The sequence below is a fragment of the Brachypodium distachyon genome, chromosome 5 (assembly GCF_000005505.3).
Source record: "Brachypodium distachyon strain Bd21 chromosome 5, Brachypodium_distachyon_v3.0, whole genome shotgun sequence".
NCBI classification, from domain to species: Eukaryota; Viridiplantae; Streptophyta; class Magnoliopsida; order Poales; family Poaceae; genus Brachypodium; species Brachypodium distachyon.
In genome coordinates this window covers 26,977,080-26,995,079 of record NC_016135.3, presented here as the reverse complement: position 1 = coordinate 26,995,079, position 18,000 = coordinate 26,977,080, and the positions used below count along the sequence as shown (strand labels likewise).

The window sequence follows — 18,000 nt, the reverse complement described above, 5'->3', positions numbered from 1 at the left end:
ATTTTTCAAAATGAGACCATTTCGGAAAGAGTAGCCACCCTGATCAATAATGAGTTAAGCCTCCAAACGAAGGGAAGGCGAGAGTAGTCAGCTTTACTGGAGGCATCTTTCTGACTTTTTTTTTTTTTACCTTTGTACAGTGGTTCCTTTCTAATTGAATCCTGCTTGCCCGTAAAAAAAAGTCAGGTTCAGGTAACCTTCGCTCTATATGCTGACCACGTCGTGCCATGCCACCACCACACGGAACGGGCCTCCGGCACCAAAACTCACACACTACACTTGCTTCCTTGGCCTTGGCGGCTCGGCCTCCTCCGCCAGGCACTCCGGCTCGTGGACACGGGACACCTGCCGTGCCGGGACTCGCCGCCCGCCCCGCCCCGCCGGCCCACTTCACCGTCGTTTCCGTTCCCGTCGCCCTCCCGTTCCCCAACGACAAAACACGCGGAGTACCGTGTGCCCGCGCGAATATACCCAACCCCGTTCATTCTCTTCTCCCTCGGAGTCTCGGACCCTCGCTGCCGCGCTAGGTGCTCCTCTCTCCCTCCCCAAACCCCCACCATGGCGGTCGCCTCCGTCTCCGCCTCCGCGTCCCATCTCCCCGCGGCGCTCTCCTCCAACCCGTCTCCGCGTTCTCCGCCCTCCTTCCTCCCCACCCCTCTCCGCGCCGGCCGCCTCAGCGCCGCCACCGGCGGCCTCGGCCTCAGCCCCGCCGTCCTCCTCCTCACTAGGTAAACCCGCTCGACTCGATCGATCGATCCCCACTCCTAGCCACCATACATATCTCGTGTCAGTCCCTGCCCGCTGCAGCTCCGGCTTGTCTCGTGCTTGCGCAGGAAGAACGGTAGGAGGTTCCCCTTGGGGGCGACGGCGAGGACGCAGCGGGAGAAGGCGGAGCTGGAGACCGATGTGGCGGCCGTCGAGGAGTCGTTCCCCGTCAGGGAGACGGGCGCTCCGGAAGGCGCCGCCGACAACGACGATGACGGCGCGCTGCCCCCCGCGGAGGACGTTGGCTGGGTCGTCAGGCTCGAGCAGTCCTTCAACATTTTCCTCACGGTGATACCGCTAACCTACCTCCAGATTCCCGGTAGATTTGATTCGAGCTCAGGTTTTTTACTGGAGAGGCATTGTGACCATCGCCCAGTTGTTTGTTTCAGTCTAACACCATTGGCGCTGCTGCCTTTCAGTCAAAAGTGTAGCACAATTGGTTGTTTGTTTTTACTGAAATCTCGCTCTATCCGCAGGATTCCATCATCACGATACTCGATGGATTGTACGGCGACCGCAACTATGCCAGGTTCTTCGTGCTGGAGACCATCGCTAGGGTGCCGTATTTCGGTGAGGGTCTCGTCTTACATGCTTTGCAGTAAGACGTAGGTCACTGAATTTTGTGGTTCTCATGGAGTACCATTTTAGTGCCTGTTTTGTTGACTGCTTGGTTATTGTGCAGCGTTTATATCGGTGCTTCATATGTACGAGACCTTTGGCTGGTGGAGAAGAGCTGATTATATCAAAGTGCACTTTGCTGAAAGCATGAATGAGTTCCATCACCTCTTAATCATGGAAGTATGTTGTTTATTTATATGTCAGTCCATTCATTGTTCTGTCAAAATGGGTTCTGTTAACTGTTAGCATGTCCTGTTCTCTTGATTTAAGTATAAGGTCTAATTAATCAAACCTACTGCTTACTGAGCCCTTAAGCTGCGCCCTGGATAACCTTTTTGTTAGATTATGTAGTATATTTCTCACTTTCTTCCTCCTCTCGGTTTGTATCAGGAACTGGGTGGCAACTCTGAATTGGTTGATCGCTTCCTTGCGCGGTTTAGTGCCTTCTTTTACTACTTCATGACTGTTGCTATGTACATGCTGAGCCCAAGGATGGCATGTGAGTACACATATTACTTTCAAATATTAATTAAATGTTTCATCGCCATGCTTTTTTGTGATGATAATGCTTGAACTTGGTTATTTTGTATGCAGATCACTTTTCTGAATGTGTTGAGAGGCATGCGTACTCAACTTATGACAAGTTTCTGAAGCTCAATGGAGGTAAGACAACCTTAATGGACTAACTATTCTTCATGGTGTGCCAAGTTTTGTAAAGAATTATTAGTTTATTACAATAGCTAACCAGCAGCTTCTCTGCTCTGCGGCATGTGTTCAATTGTATATCTTGGATTTTATGGAACAACAGTACCCCAACTATTGAATATTAGCTTACATAATCAAGTTGGTTACCCTTTGTTTCCCATATTTGAACTAAATTCTGTTCAGAATTTATTGAACTGAGGAACTGAGGGCCAATCTATTTTATTTTATTTTATTTTTTGAATCTGTTATTGCACTTGATTCCCATTGTTGAATCATCCTTTAAATTATATTGGTGCCCACCTACTTGGGCACTGGACACGCTGCTAACTAGATGTGCAACATGGTGACCCTCAGGGTACCCTTTGAACTAGCATTTGGTTGAACCAATGAGGGTCAAAGGGTACCCTGAGGGTCACAAAGTTACCTGCTAACTCAGTTGATCTGTTTTCCCGATTTCACAGATATTCACTTGTAATGACACTTCCAATTCCGTAATGTAAGCTACTTGTTTTCTTCTTTAACAGAGGAGTTGAAAAAACTACCAGCTCCAGAGGCGGCTATAAACTATTACATGAATGAGGATCTTTACTTATTTGGTATGCATTTACATTTGCTTGTTTAATTGCATGAATGAGGATGTTTACTTATTTGGTAGGCATTTGTACTGGCTTGTTTTCTTTTAATGCTTTATATTAACCCTTAGTATTGATGCTTATTGATTGCATGGCTTGTTTCCTCAGATGAGTTTCAAACATCAAGAGTCCCATGTTCTAGGAGGCCTAAAGTTGGTATGGTTCTCCATCTTTACAGCTTTACGGAATTAATTATTTTAGAAGGACTGGACTTATGTGGAAATTAGTTTTACTGATTCTTCTGTTCAAGTCACGAGTTCATTGGAGAAATCAGTTAGTTACCATCTTTGTTGGAACATATATAAATCAAGATCCATCAAATCACATCTTCACAGTTACTATTTGTTTCTGTAGATTGTTTACCCGATCTGCTAGTTCCTGATCCCAGTATTCAGGTTTTAACCGTCTGTACTGATTTTAGACGCCTGTAAACTAGAAGTTGGTGTAAAAAAGAAACGGCCAGTTGAACTGTCCCCTTCATTGCTTTGCTTATCATGAGTATGAAGTGCTCACTGTTGCTTGTATCCTATTGCAGATAACCTGTATGATGTATTTGTCAACATACGAGACGATGAGGCGGAGCATTGCAAGACGATGAAGGCCTGTCAAACACATGGAAATCTTCGCTCTCCTCACTCCATGGAGAGACGCGTAGACGAAACCGATGCAGAATGTGTAGTACCGGAAAATGATTGTGAAGGCATCATGGATTGTGTCAAAAAGTCCCTGACAAGTGAAGATTGACCGGTGCTAGCACCATAGAATAGAGTACAAAATTTTGTCGATGTTCTGTTCCATTTTCATTTTATTTTCCCTTCTCTTTGTATGTAGACATTATCAATCCTTTTGTACTTATATATCTTACAAAGCAGAAATAGGTATAGAAATGCTTCACAAAGTCAAATGTGTAATTTGCCTTGGAATGTGCCCACATCTCTCCTTAACTCATAGCATTACAGTATTCAAATTTCAAATAGGCTTGAACTATCGTTCGCTCTAGGGGCCTAAAAATTGCACAGTATGTATTCACAATGCTTATTTCGTCTGGTCTAGATTATATAGTTGTGCATAACAATCTGATATGCACAGAAACTCTTTCAATTGTATAAGAAATGCAAATGGATTGCCGCTTACAAAATTTACAGTTACATATACTAGCATGCACAGCTATTTTGTGATGAATTTTTTCCATCATGTAATCCTCCGGTGCTGGGCTACCTTTACGCTTGAGTGACCTTGGCATCTTCAAGCTGAAACCTTTCTTCAGTGGATGAAAATAAACGTGAATAGAATCTTGCACAATCAGAGAGTTGTATAAACGTGACAATTATTTATGTATGAAACTGACGCAGAAGCAGAATGATGAAGTTTTTGACATGGAATCACGAAATCGAATCAAAACACACAGGCAGAAACCAAACTCAAAACACAACTTCACGTCAAAAGGAAAATCCAAATGTACAAACAATGAATCCAGCTTATTGTACATGTCTGGTTGGTGACTCTTTAATTTCTACGCCTGGAGCAGTTTATTCATGATTCATCCTTCAAAAAGCTGTCCCAACTTCTCCTCCAAAGCTTCGGGACTGCTGCTTCCGCCGCTAACGTGTTTTTCTAGCTCCGGGCGCTCCTTCAGATAGCTGCGGTAACCTGAAATAACTAGTTCAGTGATAAGTTTCCGCAGCAAGTATCGGAGCCAAGGCTCTGGAACCTTCCAGAACTTCTGCACATGGTAAGTTTCATGGAACGCTGCCCCAAATTTAGTCAGTGAAAAGGTCTTCTTCCAACGTTGGAGCGGTCCATGAAAAACCGTTTTCGGTATGCAGGACAGCAAATGCCCCCGAGAAACATCAAGAGAGCTATCCATGAAAACAGTTTCAGGTAAGCAGGGCAACACATGTCCCCAAGAAACAGCGAGATAGCCTTGCAAGTACTTCTCACATTCAGGCGTAAGTACGTTACGCTCTCCAGGTCGTGTTTCAACTTCAAACAGCTGTGCTATAAAATTGGAATTGTTTAGCAGGAACATGTACCTCAGGCTTGGCTCCGAGCATAGCTCCGATTTTCTCAAGAGCAGATCCTTCAGATAACGGACGGAATCATCTATCAGGTGACCAATATTTCTTCCGTTGTCGTAGCTCCCTGCGTACTTCCGTGACAAAGCCTGTACTTCAACCATGGCCATGATGCAATTCACCATCAGCCGGGTGTTCCTGTGAAGCTCGCCTCCGCCTCGCTGAATCCCGATAGCCCACGAGTCATCGTTCTCCATGAGCGTCCTCACCTCCTCAGCCGTACTGAATATGGCCTCGTTTAACCTGTTCCGTGCTCCCTCCAGTGACGCGCCTATCTCATAAAAAATGCTCTGAGCTTCCGGAGAGCTCACGACAGGCGTAAACAAGTGTGATGCGCTGCAAACGCACACAAACATGTCTAGCACGGGCCCTAGCTTCTCCGTATCCATAACAGAGACGACAGTGTCGACGAACACGAGCATCGCCGAGATACTCGCTTTGGCAAACCGTGCAGTCGGCAGCGTCTTTTGGACGCCGATGACCAACTCTGTGACACTGACAAATATTACAGTAAGAGCTGGGACCCACCTCTGGGCCAAGCCTTGGAGCCGTGACGCCGACTTGCTGCCATCGAGCTGGCGCTGCCGCTGTAACTGCAAGCCATGCTCGTTGCGGGTTTGGAGAACCCAGTCGACCTCGAGGTCGCAGAACCAATCCTTGAGGACACGGTCCGGGTCATCGCCGTATTCGAATTCTAGGACCATGCGCTTGGTGTAACCGTCGCTGGCCATTTGGCGAGCGACCTTCGTCAGCTCTTGGACGCCGAAGCCTGCCGCTGCTGCGGCGGACAGCGAACTGGAGGAGACGCCAGAGTTGTTTGACGGGTAAGAAGAACAATTCGAAGTAGCACCCGATCCGCTGCTGCTGCAGTAGCTGGATCCACTTTGGCCGGGCAGGGAGAAGATGGACGGTCTGATGTGCCATCGGGACCGGATCAAGTCGCGGTAGAGGTTGGTGGGCTCGGGCGGCCGCGGGCAGGAGGGCGCGAAGCAGCAGCTCAAGGCCGTGCTCGACTCCGGCACGGCAGCAAGCCGCCCCGCCATGCTACTCTACTATTACTACTACTTTGTGGATGGACAGCGCAAGCTCGATGACTTTGTTGAGAAAAAGTGAATGCAGTGCCATTGCAGGGGTACCCACCGGCCACCGGAATCAGCACTTACTTTTCCGGGACGAACCGCGTGACGACGAGTCGTCGACGACTGCGCGTGATGCAGCGAAGCGATGGCTCTCCGCTCGAGGAGGGGCAGAGTAGCTCCTCAGCGTATCGACCTCTTTGCTGGCGCCGGCCGCCGATGACGTCGATCGACAAGTGCAGGACCCGGGTGTCCACCGGGGCTCCGGGTCAACAGTCAATACCAATCCCGGAACCGCGTGATGACGGCGATGTAGCAAAGCAGTGGCTCCGCCGCACCCACGCGGTGCCCTAGCCGCCGCCGATGACGCCTAATGAGCATGGCTCAGACGGTCGCCAAAGCCAATCGCGTGGCGAGCTCCTGTGCGACCAGATCGAGGTCCGCGGCAGGCCAGTCAACCTCCCGCGGAGCCCAGATCGAGCTCCGCGGGGGCCGTCGCTTTCCAGCCAGGCGGGGATCCCTCGCGGGCGTGGCTTCCATTGCTGGCGAGAGAGCTCCCCTTGGCCGGATTTGAGGAGGGAGGGTGGAAGCTCCATGCCGGATTTGGGGCGATTTGCAGAGTCGTTCTCGCGTGAAAGAAGGGAGGGGAAAGTCAGGGGTAAAAACAAGGCGAAAAAAAAGGAGTAAACTTACGATCTTTGAAGGAATGAACTTAACCACATTAGGTGGGCTCAAATTCAATGTTTGAATTTGAATATGTCACAAATGCCATTGCACCAAGAGATAACACGGTGAAAAAGACAACTGACAGATGAGAACACTTGCAAGTTTTATTCTAAGCAGGAGACAATTATCCAACTTTTTTCCTCATGTGGTGTGGCTATATAGAGTACTCTATCCGTTTCTAAATTCTTGTCGTTGTTTCAGTTGAAATTCGTACAAAAACAACAAGAATTTATGAGTGTGTAATACAGACAGGAGTATGTAATATGTTTGGAGCAGAGTGAGTATCCTCTATGGTGCCAAACTGCCAATACAAGACTTGACGTTTTTCTTGGCTTGTTTTGGTGGTTAGCTCAAAAAGTTTCGATACCTAATTACCTATGAATGTCCAAATAGAAGGTTTGGAAAGTAGTGAGGAAATAATCAGTGTACAAGTTATTACATTATTTAATCTGCACACATCATCGTATCATCAATCTCCAAATCATTTTGAACGCAAGACTAATGCCTATCTAGTGTAGAAGTGAAAAATGTGCAGAGCACAGAAGACTGGCGCTTTGCTCTTCACATCTTGCATGCTTTATCATCTTTACAAACCCCCAGCTGAAAGGAAAACACGGTCAGACGCATCACAAATTCGCAATGACAGAACGTGAGCAAACCTATCCAGCTAACCCATTACTCTATTATGTTCAAAGCTATAAATAGACAGATCTGCATTCTGCTGTATCCACGATGCTTATTTCAGCTGGTCTAGATTATGATGGTGCATAAATAGTCAGATGTACATCGAAGTACTTACAACTTGTAGCATAAGAAATGCCAATAAATTAACATTCATAAGTATTACAGTTACAGATAAAGTGTAACTAGTTTCGTGATGGAATTTCCCCATCCTATAATTTCTGGTGTGCACTTTACACGTTTTTGTGACCTTTCATCTGCAAACTTAAGTTTTACTGAACCAGATGAAAGGGCGTACAGAATCTTTGCATAACCAGACCTAAACATGGCAAATGTCTATGCATGACATTGACATAGAACCAGGATATGAAATCAAATTAGAACACACCCCCAGACTATGGCCACTGGATGAAGTATCTTGGGCTTTAGCATGAAACCAAATTCGAAATTCAACTTCACTTCAAAAGGACAAAAATTCCAAATGTATAACGACGAAACATGAACTCTGGCCTCTTATTTATCTGGCGACTCTGCTTGATGCCCGGCCATGTCGCTGATGCAGTTCTCACCCTTCAAATAGCTCTCCCAACATCTCCTCCAAGACGTCGGGACTGCTGCTTCCGCCGCTCACATGTTTCTCTAGCTCCGGATGCTCCTCCAAGTAGTTGCGGTAACCTGTGATAACTCTCTCTATGATAGCTTTCCGCAGCGTATCTCTGAGCTGAGGGTTTGGAACCTTCCAAAACTTCTGGGACCGGTATGTTTTGTGAAACGCAGACTTGAATTTAGCCAGTGGAGAGGTATTCTTCCAACGTTGGAGCGGGCCATCGAAAACCTTCTTGGGTATGCAAAACAACATCTGTCCTCGACCCCGAGAATCATCAAGATTGCCATCGAGATGTCCATCAATGAAAGCCGTTTTCGGCATGTGGGGTATGCGGGACTGCACAGGTCCCCAAGAAACATCGAGATAGCTATTCATGTACTTTTCACATTCAGGAGTAGGTCCCAACTCGCATCTAGACCATGGCTCAACCAGCAGTGCTACAAAATAGGAATTGTTGAGCAGGAACATGTACCTCAGGCTTGGCTCTGAGCATAGCTCCGATTTTCTCAAGAGCAGATCCTTCAGATAATGGACGGAATCATCTATCAGGTCACTAATGCTTTTGATGTCGTGGCTCCATGCGGACTTCTGTGCCGAACCTTGTGCTTTAACCATGGATATGATGCAATTCACCATCAAACAAGTGTTCCTGTGAACCTCGCCTTTTCCCTGGGGGATCCCAATGGCCCACAAGTAATCGTCCTCCTCCATCGTGCTGAATATGGCCTCTTTTAACCTGTTTCCTTCTCCCTCCAATGAGACACCAATCTCGTTGAAAGTGCTTTCGGCTTCTTCTGTAGAAATCACAACCGGCGTAAACAAGTGTGATAAACCGGAGACACATACAAACATGTCTAGCACGACCCCCAGCTTCTCTACCTTGATATCTGAGACAACGGCGTCGACGAATACGAGCATTGCCGAGATGCTAGCTTTGCAAAGCCGTGTAACCGCAGATGTCTCGTGGACAGTGACAACCACCTCTTTCATACTGGCAGCAATTATGGTGAGGGCTCGGATCCACATCTCGGCAGAATATACTTGAAATGGTGCCGGCATGTCTTTGAACCATGAGCCACGGGCCCTGGCGATTCGGAGAACCCAGTCCACGTCGAGCTCGAAGAACCAACTCTCCAGCACATGGTCCAGGCCACCACTGTATGCTCTGACCATGCTCTGGGTGTACCCGTCGCTGACCATCCGGTGAGCGATCTCCGTAAGCTCCTGGGCGCCCAAGTCCGCTGTCAGGATCTCTCTGTTCTTAACATCCGCTGCCATGGCGGAGGAGCAGCCGGAGTAGTTGGATCCAGGTTGACTGGAGTAGCTGGATCCGTTATGGCTGGAGCTGCTGGATCCATTGTGACTCGAGTGGGAGAAGAGAGTCGATCTGAAGTGCCCTCCGGACGCGACAACTCCCTGGATCAACTTGCGGTAGACGTTGCGCGGCGTGTGGGGAGCCGTGAAGCCGTTGGTGCTCTCCTCCGGCACTGCAGCAAGGTGCCCGGCCATGATCGCGGATGGATGGACGACACTCGATGAGACTGACGCTGGGAGAAAACCGTGGGAAGTGCAGTGCCGAGAGACACCGGAATATTTGCCGGAACCGCGTGACGACGACGACTGACAAGTGCAGGACCCTGGTGCCGGGTCAACACACCAATTCCCGGATCCGCGTGACGACATTGACGGAGATGTCACACTTCTCAGTTTTGGGAAGGACTTCATGCAGTGAAAGAGTGGTTTAGATGGGGAGCAGCTTATACTTTGGGTGATGGTACAGTGGCCCGGTTCTGGTCTGACACTTGGGTTGGGGCAGCCCCGCTGGATGTGATGTTTCATAGGCTTTATGCTTGTAGTAATCAACAGGAGGCCTCTGTGGCAGAAGTGCTGCGGGAGGGGAGTGGTTGGCTTTGCTAGAGTTGCTGCAGCCAGTTTCCCTCTCGCGGATAAGAGATGTGGGGCGGTGGGAACTCACCAAGAACAAAAAATACTCGACTAAATCACTCTATGAGGCGATGTTACACAGTGGGGTTGTGGATTTGCGCCTCTGTGATCTGTGGAAAGCTAAAATTCCACTAAAACAAAAGATTTTTGTTTGGCTTAGCATAAGAGGTCGAATTCAGGTTACTGATGAACTTGCTAAAAAGGGTTGGCTGGGGGAGCTTGGCTGTCAGCTTTGTGGCGCTGCGGAAACGGCGGATCATCTTGTCTTCTCTTGTCCCATTGCCTTTTGGGTTTGGTGTGTGATTAGAGATTGTTTTGGTTGGCCCAGGACGCCGGGGTCCGTGGAGGATTTTTTTTTTTTACTTTTGTATGCCTAGGAGAGGGAGGAAATCTAACTATAATTGGTGGTCGTTACTGGCAGCAGTTGCTTGGGCATAGACGGAGATGTCGCGAAGCAGTGGCTCCAGTATGTATGTTTTTTCAGTCTGAAAGCAATATGGAAAAGTCACGTTGGACTAAGTTTAGTCCGAGATGGTTTTCACAACTCCGGATGGTTTATGGAGCGTTCAATCGAGTTGTTTTTCCGTCTTCACCATGCACTCCACTTGAAAGTCGGTGCAGTTCAACAATTGGCCCCATTTTCTCATCTATCATGCAAATGCATCCAACATTGGCATCCAGCAAAATAGTTCCTATTTCCACAAACTTGCTCATCTATCACATACAAATGCATCCAGCATCTATCATCCAAATGCACCCAACAAAATCACATGAATCATCACAAATTGAAAACACACAAAAAAGAAAAGAACCCTCGCAAGGTCATTAGTTCATTGGAGAAATCAGTTAGTTACCATCTTTGCTGGAACATTTGAAAATTAAGATCCATCAAGTCACTGCTTCACAGTTACGGTTTCAAAAGGGCTTGAACGAACGTTCTCTCTAGGAGGACCAAAGTTCCAAAGTATGTATCCAGAATCCTTATTTAGGATGGTTCAGATTATATAATGGTACGCACCAACCTGTATTCAAACTCTTACAATTGCACAAAAACCACAAATGGATTCCCACCTACAAGTTCTACAGTTAGATAATAGCAAACATAGCAGTTCTCATCCTTCAAATATCTCTCTCAACATCTCTGCCAAAACGTCGGGACTATTGCTTCCACCGCTAACCTGTTTCTCTGAGTCAGTATGCTCCTTCAGATAGTTGCGGTAACCAGAAATAACTCTTTCAGTGATAGTTTTTCGCAGCCAGTCTCTGAGCCGAGGGTCTGGAACCTTCCAGAACTTCTGAGCCCGTTATGTCTTACGAAACACCGAATCGAATCTAGCCAGTGGAGGGGTGTTCGACCAAAGACGGAGCAGTCCAGGACAATTCGATTTCGGAATGCAGGACAGCACATGCCCCCATGAAGCATCAAGATAGCTATCCATGTACTTCTCACATTCAGGTGTAAGAACGAGCTCCCAGTGGTTTGATGGCTCACAAACCTGCGCCATGAAATGGAAATTGTTGAGCAGGAACAGGTACTTGAGGCTTGGATCCGAGCACAGCTCCGATTTTCTTGAGAGCAGATCCTTCAGATAGCTGATCGTGTTGCTTAACAGGAGACCAAGGGTTACGGGCTGTTTGTCGATCGGTGCATAGTTTTCAATGGAAGACCGCGCATTCTTCATGGAGACGATGCAATCCACCATCAACCGGGTGTGCCTGTGAACTTCGCCTCCTCCTCGCTTGATTTGTTTAGCCCACCAGTCGTCATTGTCGTGCTCCATGAGCGTCCTCATCTCCTCCATCTTGCTGGATATCGCCTCGTTTAGCCTGTTCACTTGGCTCCACAACAAGTCGCTTGTCTCCCTGAATATCCATTCGGCTTCCGAAGGGGCGGGGAACCGTAACAGCTTAAACATGTAGGATGAACGGGAGATGCAGATAAACATGTCTAGCATGGCCTGTAGATTCTCTGCCCTGAGAGCAGCGAGGAAGACGTCGACGAAGACGAGCATCTTGGCGATGATTGCTTTGCCAAACCGTGCGACCGCTATCATCTCATAGGTGGCAAAGACCACCTCTGTCATGCTGAAGACAATTATGCTGAGAGCCCTGACCCACCCCTCGATCAAGTCTTGAAGCCACAACGCCGACTTGTCTTGGAGGTGGAGCTGGAAGCCATGCACGCTGTGGAACTGGACAATCCAGTCCACGTCAAGCTCGAAGAACCAATTCTCCAGAGCACGGTCCGGGCCGCCACGGTATCCGGATGCTGGCACAGGAGATGCTTTGTCGAATGCTTGGACAATGCGCTGGGTGTAACCATCGATGGCCATTTGGTGAGCGATCTTCCTGAGCTCGTAGGCATCGAAGAAGTCCGCCGCGCTGGCCGACGCTGAACTGGAGAAGCAGCCGGAGTTGTTGGGCGGGCAAGAATCCAAAGCACCAGAGTCGCTGGAGTAGCTGGATCCGGTATGAGCAGACTGCGACGACGACGAAAGAGTCTGTCTATTGCGCCGTCCGGACACGACGACGCTCCGGATCAAATCACGGTAGACGTGTCGCGGCGGGCAGGGAGCCGTGAAGCCGGCGATGCTCAACTCCGGCACGGTAGCAAGCCGCCCCTCCATGCTGCTACTTTGTGGATGCACGGGCGCTCTTTGGTCAAGCTCCGCGAGTCTCAAAGGGGACAAAAGCATGAAAAGTGACTGCAGGGCCGGGACATCCAAATCAACACTGATTTGATAGCCGGACCCGCGTGACGCCGACGACGACTGGCAAGTGCAGGACTTGGCGTTCCGGGTCAACACCAACTCCCGGAACCGCGTGATAACGCGACACGACACAAGCAGCTGCTAGGCGCGAGCGATGTCCCCGCCAGGCGCATATCCTTCAGATCCTCCTCTGCCCGCGGGCGTCGTCTACACAGCGCCGCCGACGAACTCAGATGGCTCAATCGGTGGTCAAACCCCATGGCGCGGCGAGCTCTTGTGTGGCCAGATCGAGCTCGTTGGCAGCCAAGCCGACATCCCGCAGAGTCCAGATCGAGCTCCGTGGGCGGCCGTCGCTTCCCAGCCAGGCGGAACTCCTTCGCGGGCATCGTCGGATGCGAGGGAGGGGCACTCCGGATTTGGGGCGAGTTGTGGAGTTTTTTTTTTTTTTAGGTAGAGTTGTGGAGTTGTCGCCATGGTGGGTGTGGTGAACGAGAGGATAATGGCACGAGGTTAACGAAGTGGCATTGGACGCGAGACTGTTGCGGCGGAGTGGGGACGGCCTCACCGCTCTTGGGCTTTGGGCCCTTTGTGAAAGCACGACAAAATTCTTCGTTCGCCTGTTGCTTCCACTGCCCATCCCGAAAGATTTTGCATAATTTGGGAAAGTTTGGGTTGGAGCCTGGGATTAAGGTCTCATAATCCATCTTGATCTCCACCGGTATGGGTTGCGGGCCATAAACAGTTGTAACGTTGTATGAATAGTATCTACCAACATAAATACTGTACTCCCTCCGGAATTATAGAAAAATAATAATATCAAACTGCACAGCACAAGTGAACGCAGCTGGTCATACACGGAGGAGGTCGCCGGGAAGGCTAGGAAACAAAGCAACCGGCGACCTCCCTGCAGAACTGAAGACAGCGTCCCTAGATGACCACCTGCCACAGCTCATCAGCTTTTCTTTCCCACAGAACCAGTGTACAGATTTTGGAATTATTTGCTCTCCAACACGGGAAACGTTGTGATAGTGGATCTTGTTATCATTTGAATGCGAGACTTGCTACCTATGTATATGTGACTATTTAAAGGTATGTAGCAGAGTAGCAGTGAAAGAGCCGGGAAAACCAGCGCCTTTGCTGCTCACATCTTGCATGCTTTATCATCTTTACATTCGCCCTGCTTAAGGAAAATGCAGTCAGAAAGCTCAAGTTATTATTCGTATGTTCATTCATATAAGCAATCACCATAGTAACTATAGGAAGTTTCAGGACAAGCAGATCAAAGCCAGATCACTAACCGCTTGTCTTCGTGCTGCAAAAATTTCCTCCAGTGGAGGTCGACCTGTAACTTCCATACGGTATTTGGCCCATACACCATATACTGCATTTGCTATGGTAGACACCTGCAGGACATCAAAGTAAGATTGATGAAGGAAATAAGAGTAACATAAGAATATGATATTTAAGTCGATCTCGTCAGGAGAACAAATTGATCCACCCCTTCTCCCCACACACACTGACACACCACAATTATTCAGTGTGTTGCAGCAAATAAAAAGGATGCAGCTGAATAGTAACTCTGAAATGAACGAAGCACACTTAATTTACTCTCCAGAAATGTGCACTTACAGGTTCATACTTGGTAACAGCATACACCCATCCAAGTCCCACTTCCTCGTAAAGCCTTCTAAATGCCTGCAATTATAGCATTAATTACTACCATTTGAAAACATAAAATACCCATCGCATGGACTAAATGTAACTGAATTCTGCATGGGTTTCTAAGAACATCTTATTTCTCTTGGTATTACACTCTCTTTGTAAGTTTTTTTTAATGATATGGCTCCCTATCGCGTGGTTTAACACTAATGTGCAAAAGTGATGACAATAAACTCTGCATGCAATACTGTTACTTGCAGGTTATCAAGAAATATAGTAATACTTGAGATCGTTACTGTTTGTGCTCCCTCCCTCTCTCCTTTAGCTTCTCCTTGGGCCTACCGGCCTGGGACATGCTCTTATGGTAGTAAAACATTATATAGTATCATCTATGAGTTCCATGTCTAAATCATGCCTTTCATGAGCCCCGAAATATGCTCAAACTACTCTGTTTTAATAACCATGTGTTTACCGGTCAGTAACAGCATTTTGAGAAGGAAAATACAAAGAAAAATTGGTAGTAGCATGTGAATGATTTAATGTCACAGTCATACCTCAACATCTGTGACGATAGTTCCATCTGCAAGAATGGCATGTATCCTCCCCATGGCCTGAAAACATATTATACATTTATTTACAAAAATGACAAAAGTGCATACTGTTCTAAAGGACCCAGCAATAAATTAGTTGTATAGGATTTTGAATACTATAGCATTTTGAATATTATATGTTTAGCGAAGTGGGCAGAAAACATAATGTTAAAATGAGTTCGTTTGCAGGAAAAAAATCACTAATTAGGTACCAGCAATAAATTACAAGCAGAAGTAGCTGCCTAGCTGGAGCAACAGAAAATGTTAAATAATAAAACGGCAGCCTTGGAAGGTTCAAAATCAACTTCTTAGGGGGGATAAACGATAATTCATTTTGGGCTGTAGCGGTAGAGATACCCATCATTTGGTGCTTCCCCAAGATTTGCTACAAGATGGTCTACATGTGCACCATTACCATTGTAAAGTATCTTTTGTACCAGTAGCAGCCTTTAAGAAATTAAACAGGTGATGGGGAATTTGGACACACTGAGGTAGTAGATCTTCATACATGACCAATTTCATTCCTTGCAGATAACAGAGTGGAAAAGTAACCAAAATGAGAATCTGTATAGAAAAGTAATACGTACAGTTTCATAATCAAGACCTTGATTGTCCTTGGGAGTATAATCTTTTGAGCTGATGTCAACAAAATTTATAGCTCCATAGGATTTGTTTCTTTCCCTCAGCATGTTTACCTGTAAATATATAGGAGTCAGTATAATCAAATTTTAGCTGCTGCAAAACACTACAGTCAGCCTCTGTTTTTTGCTCCCATGAATATAACTCAAGTTTAAATTATTTTTTCAGAAAGGTCAAATTTAAATGATTGCAAATCAAAGAACCATTATCATTAGATGGTGAATTGGTGATGTATATATAGATTTTCTGAGTTCGTAGCATAGGCAACCGTGTGAGGGTCCTAAAGTATGTTCCGGTTCATGGCGGAGAATTCTGGAGTTCAAACTGAGTTTCTTGAACACTAAGTTTTTTGCGCTGGTCAAAAATTCCGAGGAAAAAAATTAACCATGGTGGAAAAACACACATGTTTCTTTAGACACAAACTTCAAACCAACAAGAGCTTATCCATACCACGCGGCAAACGTGGTCAGCTATCTTCAAATTTTGATTATAAAAAAAAGAGCTTATCCACTTGGATGGTTCAGAAAATCCAGGTAATGACACTCTCCACTTGTCAGAGCCAACCATTCTTAGAAGTTGATTGAGCATCAACTAATCTACCAGGAAAAGAGTTCAATACAATGTCAACAAAATGTATCACTGCATTTAGACAATTGAGCGGTAGGATGCAAAAAAATTAGTTTCTGAAAACAGCTTGTAAATGCAGAATCAGTTACTAGAATTGTACTACTCCCTCCGATCCATAATAAGTGTCTTGGATCTAGTACAAAATTATAGGAGTAGAATATAAGCACATCATGATACATCCACATGTCCTATCATACAATCAGTAATGTCATCACTCAGTTACGGCACTAGTTGAAACATGCTCAAGTAAATGTCAGAAAACAAACAGTCGTGTCTATATTAAGCTGTATGATCTAGTGCCACAATTTATGCAATTCCGGAATATAAAAAGTCCAAAAAGAAACCATGGATTATGCAACGCACCTCACGCATACAGAGCGGGCAATCACCATCATAGAGCATCTTAATCCTCCAACTTTGGGACGAATTTCCCCCATCCTTCACCTCCGACGTAGGTGGGGACACCTTCACGTTCGAGTGAACTTGGCATTTGCAAGCTGGAACCCAATCCGCAGTGAACATTAGAAGCTACATACCAAAAACTCACAAACCTAACAGCGAGAAACCTCTCTGCGCTTCTGGCGTTCGAGGAATTAACAGGCGCACAGCGCATCAAATGAGCAAAAACATGTTCCGATCTAGCAACCGCGAGTCGATTTGCTACCACCGAGCGCCATGAGGTTGCTAGGTAGGCCGCACTGCTCACCGTACAGCGAAGCCGGGCGGGAGGCGGCAGCCGCGGGGTCCCACCGCCCTCCCTGTGGCAGCAGAATCCGCCGCGACGCCGCGGCGAGCGGGCGAGCGCGGGGTTGCAGCGCCGCTCCCAGGCGGGCCAGCGAGCTCGCCATCGTCGATCTCTCTCCCGTCTCCCTCGTGTGCTGGCCTGGCGTGGTGTGCGAGCGAGGAGGAGAGGCTTCGCGGCGCAGCGGTGGCCTCCGGTTCAAATGGGTTTGTTTACTGGTCGGCTTTTGCTCCACCGCGACAGCTTTCTCTTCCTTTTCCCTTCCTCTCTCCACACCGCTTGTTTCCCCGCATTTTATATTTGTTTTTTTTCTTTTAAACGCAGCAAATTAGGGGGTTGAAAAATTGAAAATCGCACGAAAATGGCCGAAAATGGATACACAATCGTATTTTGTTTATGTATTATTTAACGAAAGCAAAAATAAATTCATAAATCACATGAACAAACAAGTTTAACCAGGTTTAGATTAAAAAAATGTCAACGTCTACGGAACAGATCAAACATTAAATTATATCGGTTCTCAACATACCAATACATGGAGTATATGCATAAGAAAACAGAAACATATCTTTTGTAAACGAAAATTCTATTTGTGCAGGAGTATCCACCAGAAATTGACTTTTCCTTTTGCTTGAAAGTTCGATTTCCATTTCATAACCATTATGTTCTCTCTCGAACACCATGTTCATGTTTTTATAAACGACGGGGACATTATGTTCTGTTTTGTTTTTGAGAAACGACGACTCCATTGTATAGATTCTACATAGTCCTTGTATATATCTTTTGTTGTTTCTGAGTACGTCATTTAGTAGTTTTTTGTAAGTTCTTTCTGTTTCTTCTTGTTTGTTTTGTCGGTTGTTTTGGTAGCACTTGTCACTATACGTCTCCTTCTTCGCGTTTCTTCTAATAAAAATGGCAGGAGTTTAATACGCGTTTGAGAAAAAAATTAAAGGAGACTGATAGTGTTTAAACAAAAACATAATTACTGTTTAAGCATCATATTTTTGTTTTATTTCTGCTTCTATTACTTTTTCCGTGATATAGATATATCGTCCTTGCATATATGTTTAGCATGTATTTGGCGCGCTGCATTGTTAATTTTAGTACGATCCTAGGCATTTGCGTCGATGAGGGAAGGAACATGAACAGCAACACTTCAACGAGAAATAGGGGTTCACAAGTCACAACTATATATAGTTGCCA

At 46.6% G+C, this 18,000-nt stretch overlaps 5 protein-coding genes across 6 annotated transcripts; 1 reads left to right on the top strand and 4 right to left on the bottom strand.

Moving 5' to 3' along the window:
* Nucleotides 1-243: 243 nt before the first annotated feature.
* LOC100836303 (ubiquinol oxidase 4, chloroplastic/chromoplastic) lies at nucleotides 244-3,694 on the top strand. Its single transcript, XM_003580732.4, has 9 exons — nucleotides 244-728; nucleotides 834-1,053; nucleotides 1,242-1,335; nucleotides 1,448-1,563; nucleotides 1,774-1,882; nucleotides 1,978-2,046; nucleotides 2,613-2,684; nucleotides 2,829-2,876; nucleotides 3,256-3,694. The coding sequence occupies exons 1-9, from the start codon at nucleotides 559-561 to the stop codon at nucleotides 3,462-3,464; spliced, it is 1,107 nt and encodes a 368-aa protein (XP_003580780.1). The 5' UTR covers nucleotides 244-558; the 3' UTR covers nucleotides 3,465-3,694.
* Nucleotides 3,695-4,030: 336 nt separating this feature from the next.
* On the bottom strand, nucleotides 4,031-6,823 carry LOC100830267. Its single transcript, XM_010242282.3, has 2 exons — nucleotides 4,754-6,823; nucleotides 4,031-4,370 (listed from the first exon to the last, which is right to left on the bottom strand). Exons 1-2 carry the CDS (start codon nucleotides 5,836-5,838, stop codon nucleotides 4,322-4,324), a joined length of 1,134 nt encoding a protein of 377 aa, XP_010240584.1. The 5' UTR covers nucleotides 5,839-6,823; the 3' UTR covers nucleotides 4,031-4,321.
* Nucleotides 6,824-7,355: 532 nt separating this feature from the next.
* LOC104585461 (exocyst complex component EXO70A1) lies at nucleotides 7,356-10,524 on the bottom strand. 2 transcript variants are annotated; one of them, XM_014895999.2, is made up of 2 exons: nucleotides 8,765-10,524; nucleotides 8,393-8,679 (listed from the first exon to the last, which is right to left on the bottom strand). In XM_014895999.2, the coding sequence occupies exons 1-2, from the start codon at nucleotides 9,722-9,724 to the stop codon at nucleotides 8,617-8,619; spliced, it is 1,023 nt and encodes a 340-aa protein (XP_014751485.1). In that variant the 5' UTR covers nucleotides 9,725-10,524; the 3' UTR covers nucleotides 8,393-8,616. The 2 variants fall into 2 exon arrangements, with proteins under 2 accessions (XP_010240583.2, XP_014751485.1); XM_010242281.3 differs by having other exon boundaries at nucleotides 7,356-10,524.
* Nucleotides 10,525-10,777: 253 nt separating this feature from the next.
* On the bottom strand, nucleotides 10,778-13,168 carry LOC100835689 (exocyst complex component EXO70B1-like). The gene has a single exon (XM_024456140.1). The coding sequence runs from the start codon at nucleotides 12,523-12,525 to the stop codon at nucleotides 11,134-11,136; it is 1,392 nt and encodes a 463-aa protein (XP_024311908.1). The 5' UTR covers nucleotides 12,526-13,168; the 3' UTR covers nucleotides 10,778-11,133.
* A 205-nt stretch (nucleotides 13,169-13,373) lies between these two features.
* Nucleotides 13,374-17,062, bottom strand: LOC100835378 (uncharacterized protein At5g50100, chloroplastic). The gene is made up of 7 exons (XM_003580730.4): nucleotides 16,762-17,062; nucleotides 16,419-16,552; nucleotides 15,377-15,484; nucleotides 14,754-14,810; nucleotides 14,170-14,235; nucleotides 13,839-13,943; nucleotides 13,374-13,717 (listed from the first exon to the last, which is right to left on the bottom strand). Exons 1-7 carry the CDS (start codon nucleotides 16,901-16,903, stop codon nucleotides 13,682-13,684), a joined length of 648 nt encoding a protein of 215 aa, XP_003580778.1. The 5' UTR covers nucleotides 16,904-17,062; the 3' UTR covers nucleotides 13,374-13,681.
* Nucleotides 17,063-18,000: the final 938 nt, after the last annotated feature.

Bases quoted from the DNA above. Each gene is read 5' to 3' on its own strand.
- LOC100835689 (XM_024456140.1), bottom strand. From the start codon at position 12,525: ATGCTTTTGTCCCCTTTGAGACTCGCGGAGCTTGACCAAAGAGCGCCC.
- LOC100835378 (XM_003580730.4), bottom strand. From the start codon at position 16,903: ATGGCGAGCTCGCTGGCCCGCCTGGGAGCGGCGCTGCAACCCCGCGCT. The intron at 16,553-16,761 runs GTGAGCAGTGCG...ATTGGGTTCCAG, and splicing joins CCGCCCGGCTTCGCTGTACG to CTTGCAAATGCCAAGTTCAC. The intron at 14,811-15,376 runs GTACGTATTACT...ATATGTTTTCAG, and splicing joins AAGGTCTTGATTATGAAACT to GCCATGGGGAGGATACATGC.
- LOC104585461 (XM_010242281.3), bottom strand. From the start codon at position 9,724: ATGAAACATCACATCCAGCGGGGCTGCCCCAACCCAAGTGTCAGACCA.
- LOC100830267 (XM_010242282.3), bottom strand. From the start codon at position 5,838: ATGGCGGGGCGGCTTGCTGCCGTGCCGGAGTCGAGCACGGCCTTGAGC. The intron at 4,371-4,753 runs GTACATGTTCCT...TAGTTATTTCAG, and splicing joins TGCTCGGAGCCAAGCCTGAG to GTTACCGCAGCTATCTGAAG.
- LOC100836303 (XM_003580732.4), top strand. From the start codon at position 559: ATGGCGGTCGCCTCCGTCTCCGCCTCCGCGTCCCATCTCCCCGCGGCG. The intron at 729-833 runs GTAAACCCGCTC...GTGCTTGCGCAG, and splicing joins GCCGTCCTCCTCCTCACTAG to GAAGAACGGTAGGAGGTTCC. The intron at 1,054-1,241 runs GTGATACCGCTA...CTCTATCCGCAG, and splicing joins CCTTCAACATTTTCCTCACG to GATTCCATCATCACGATACT.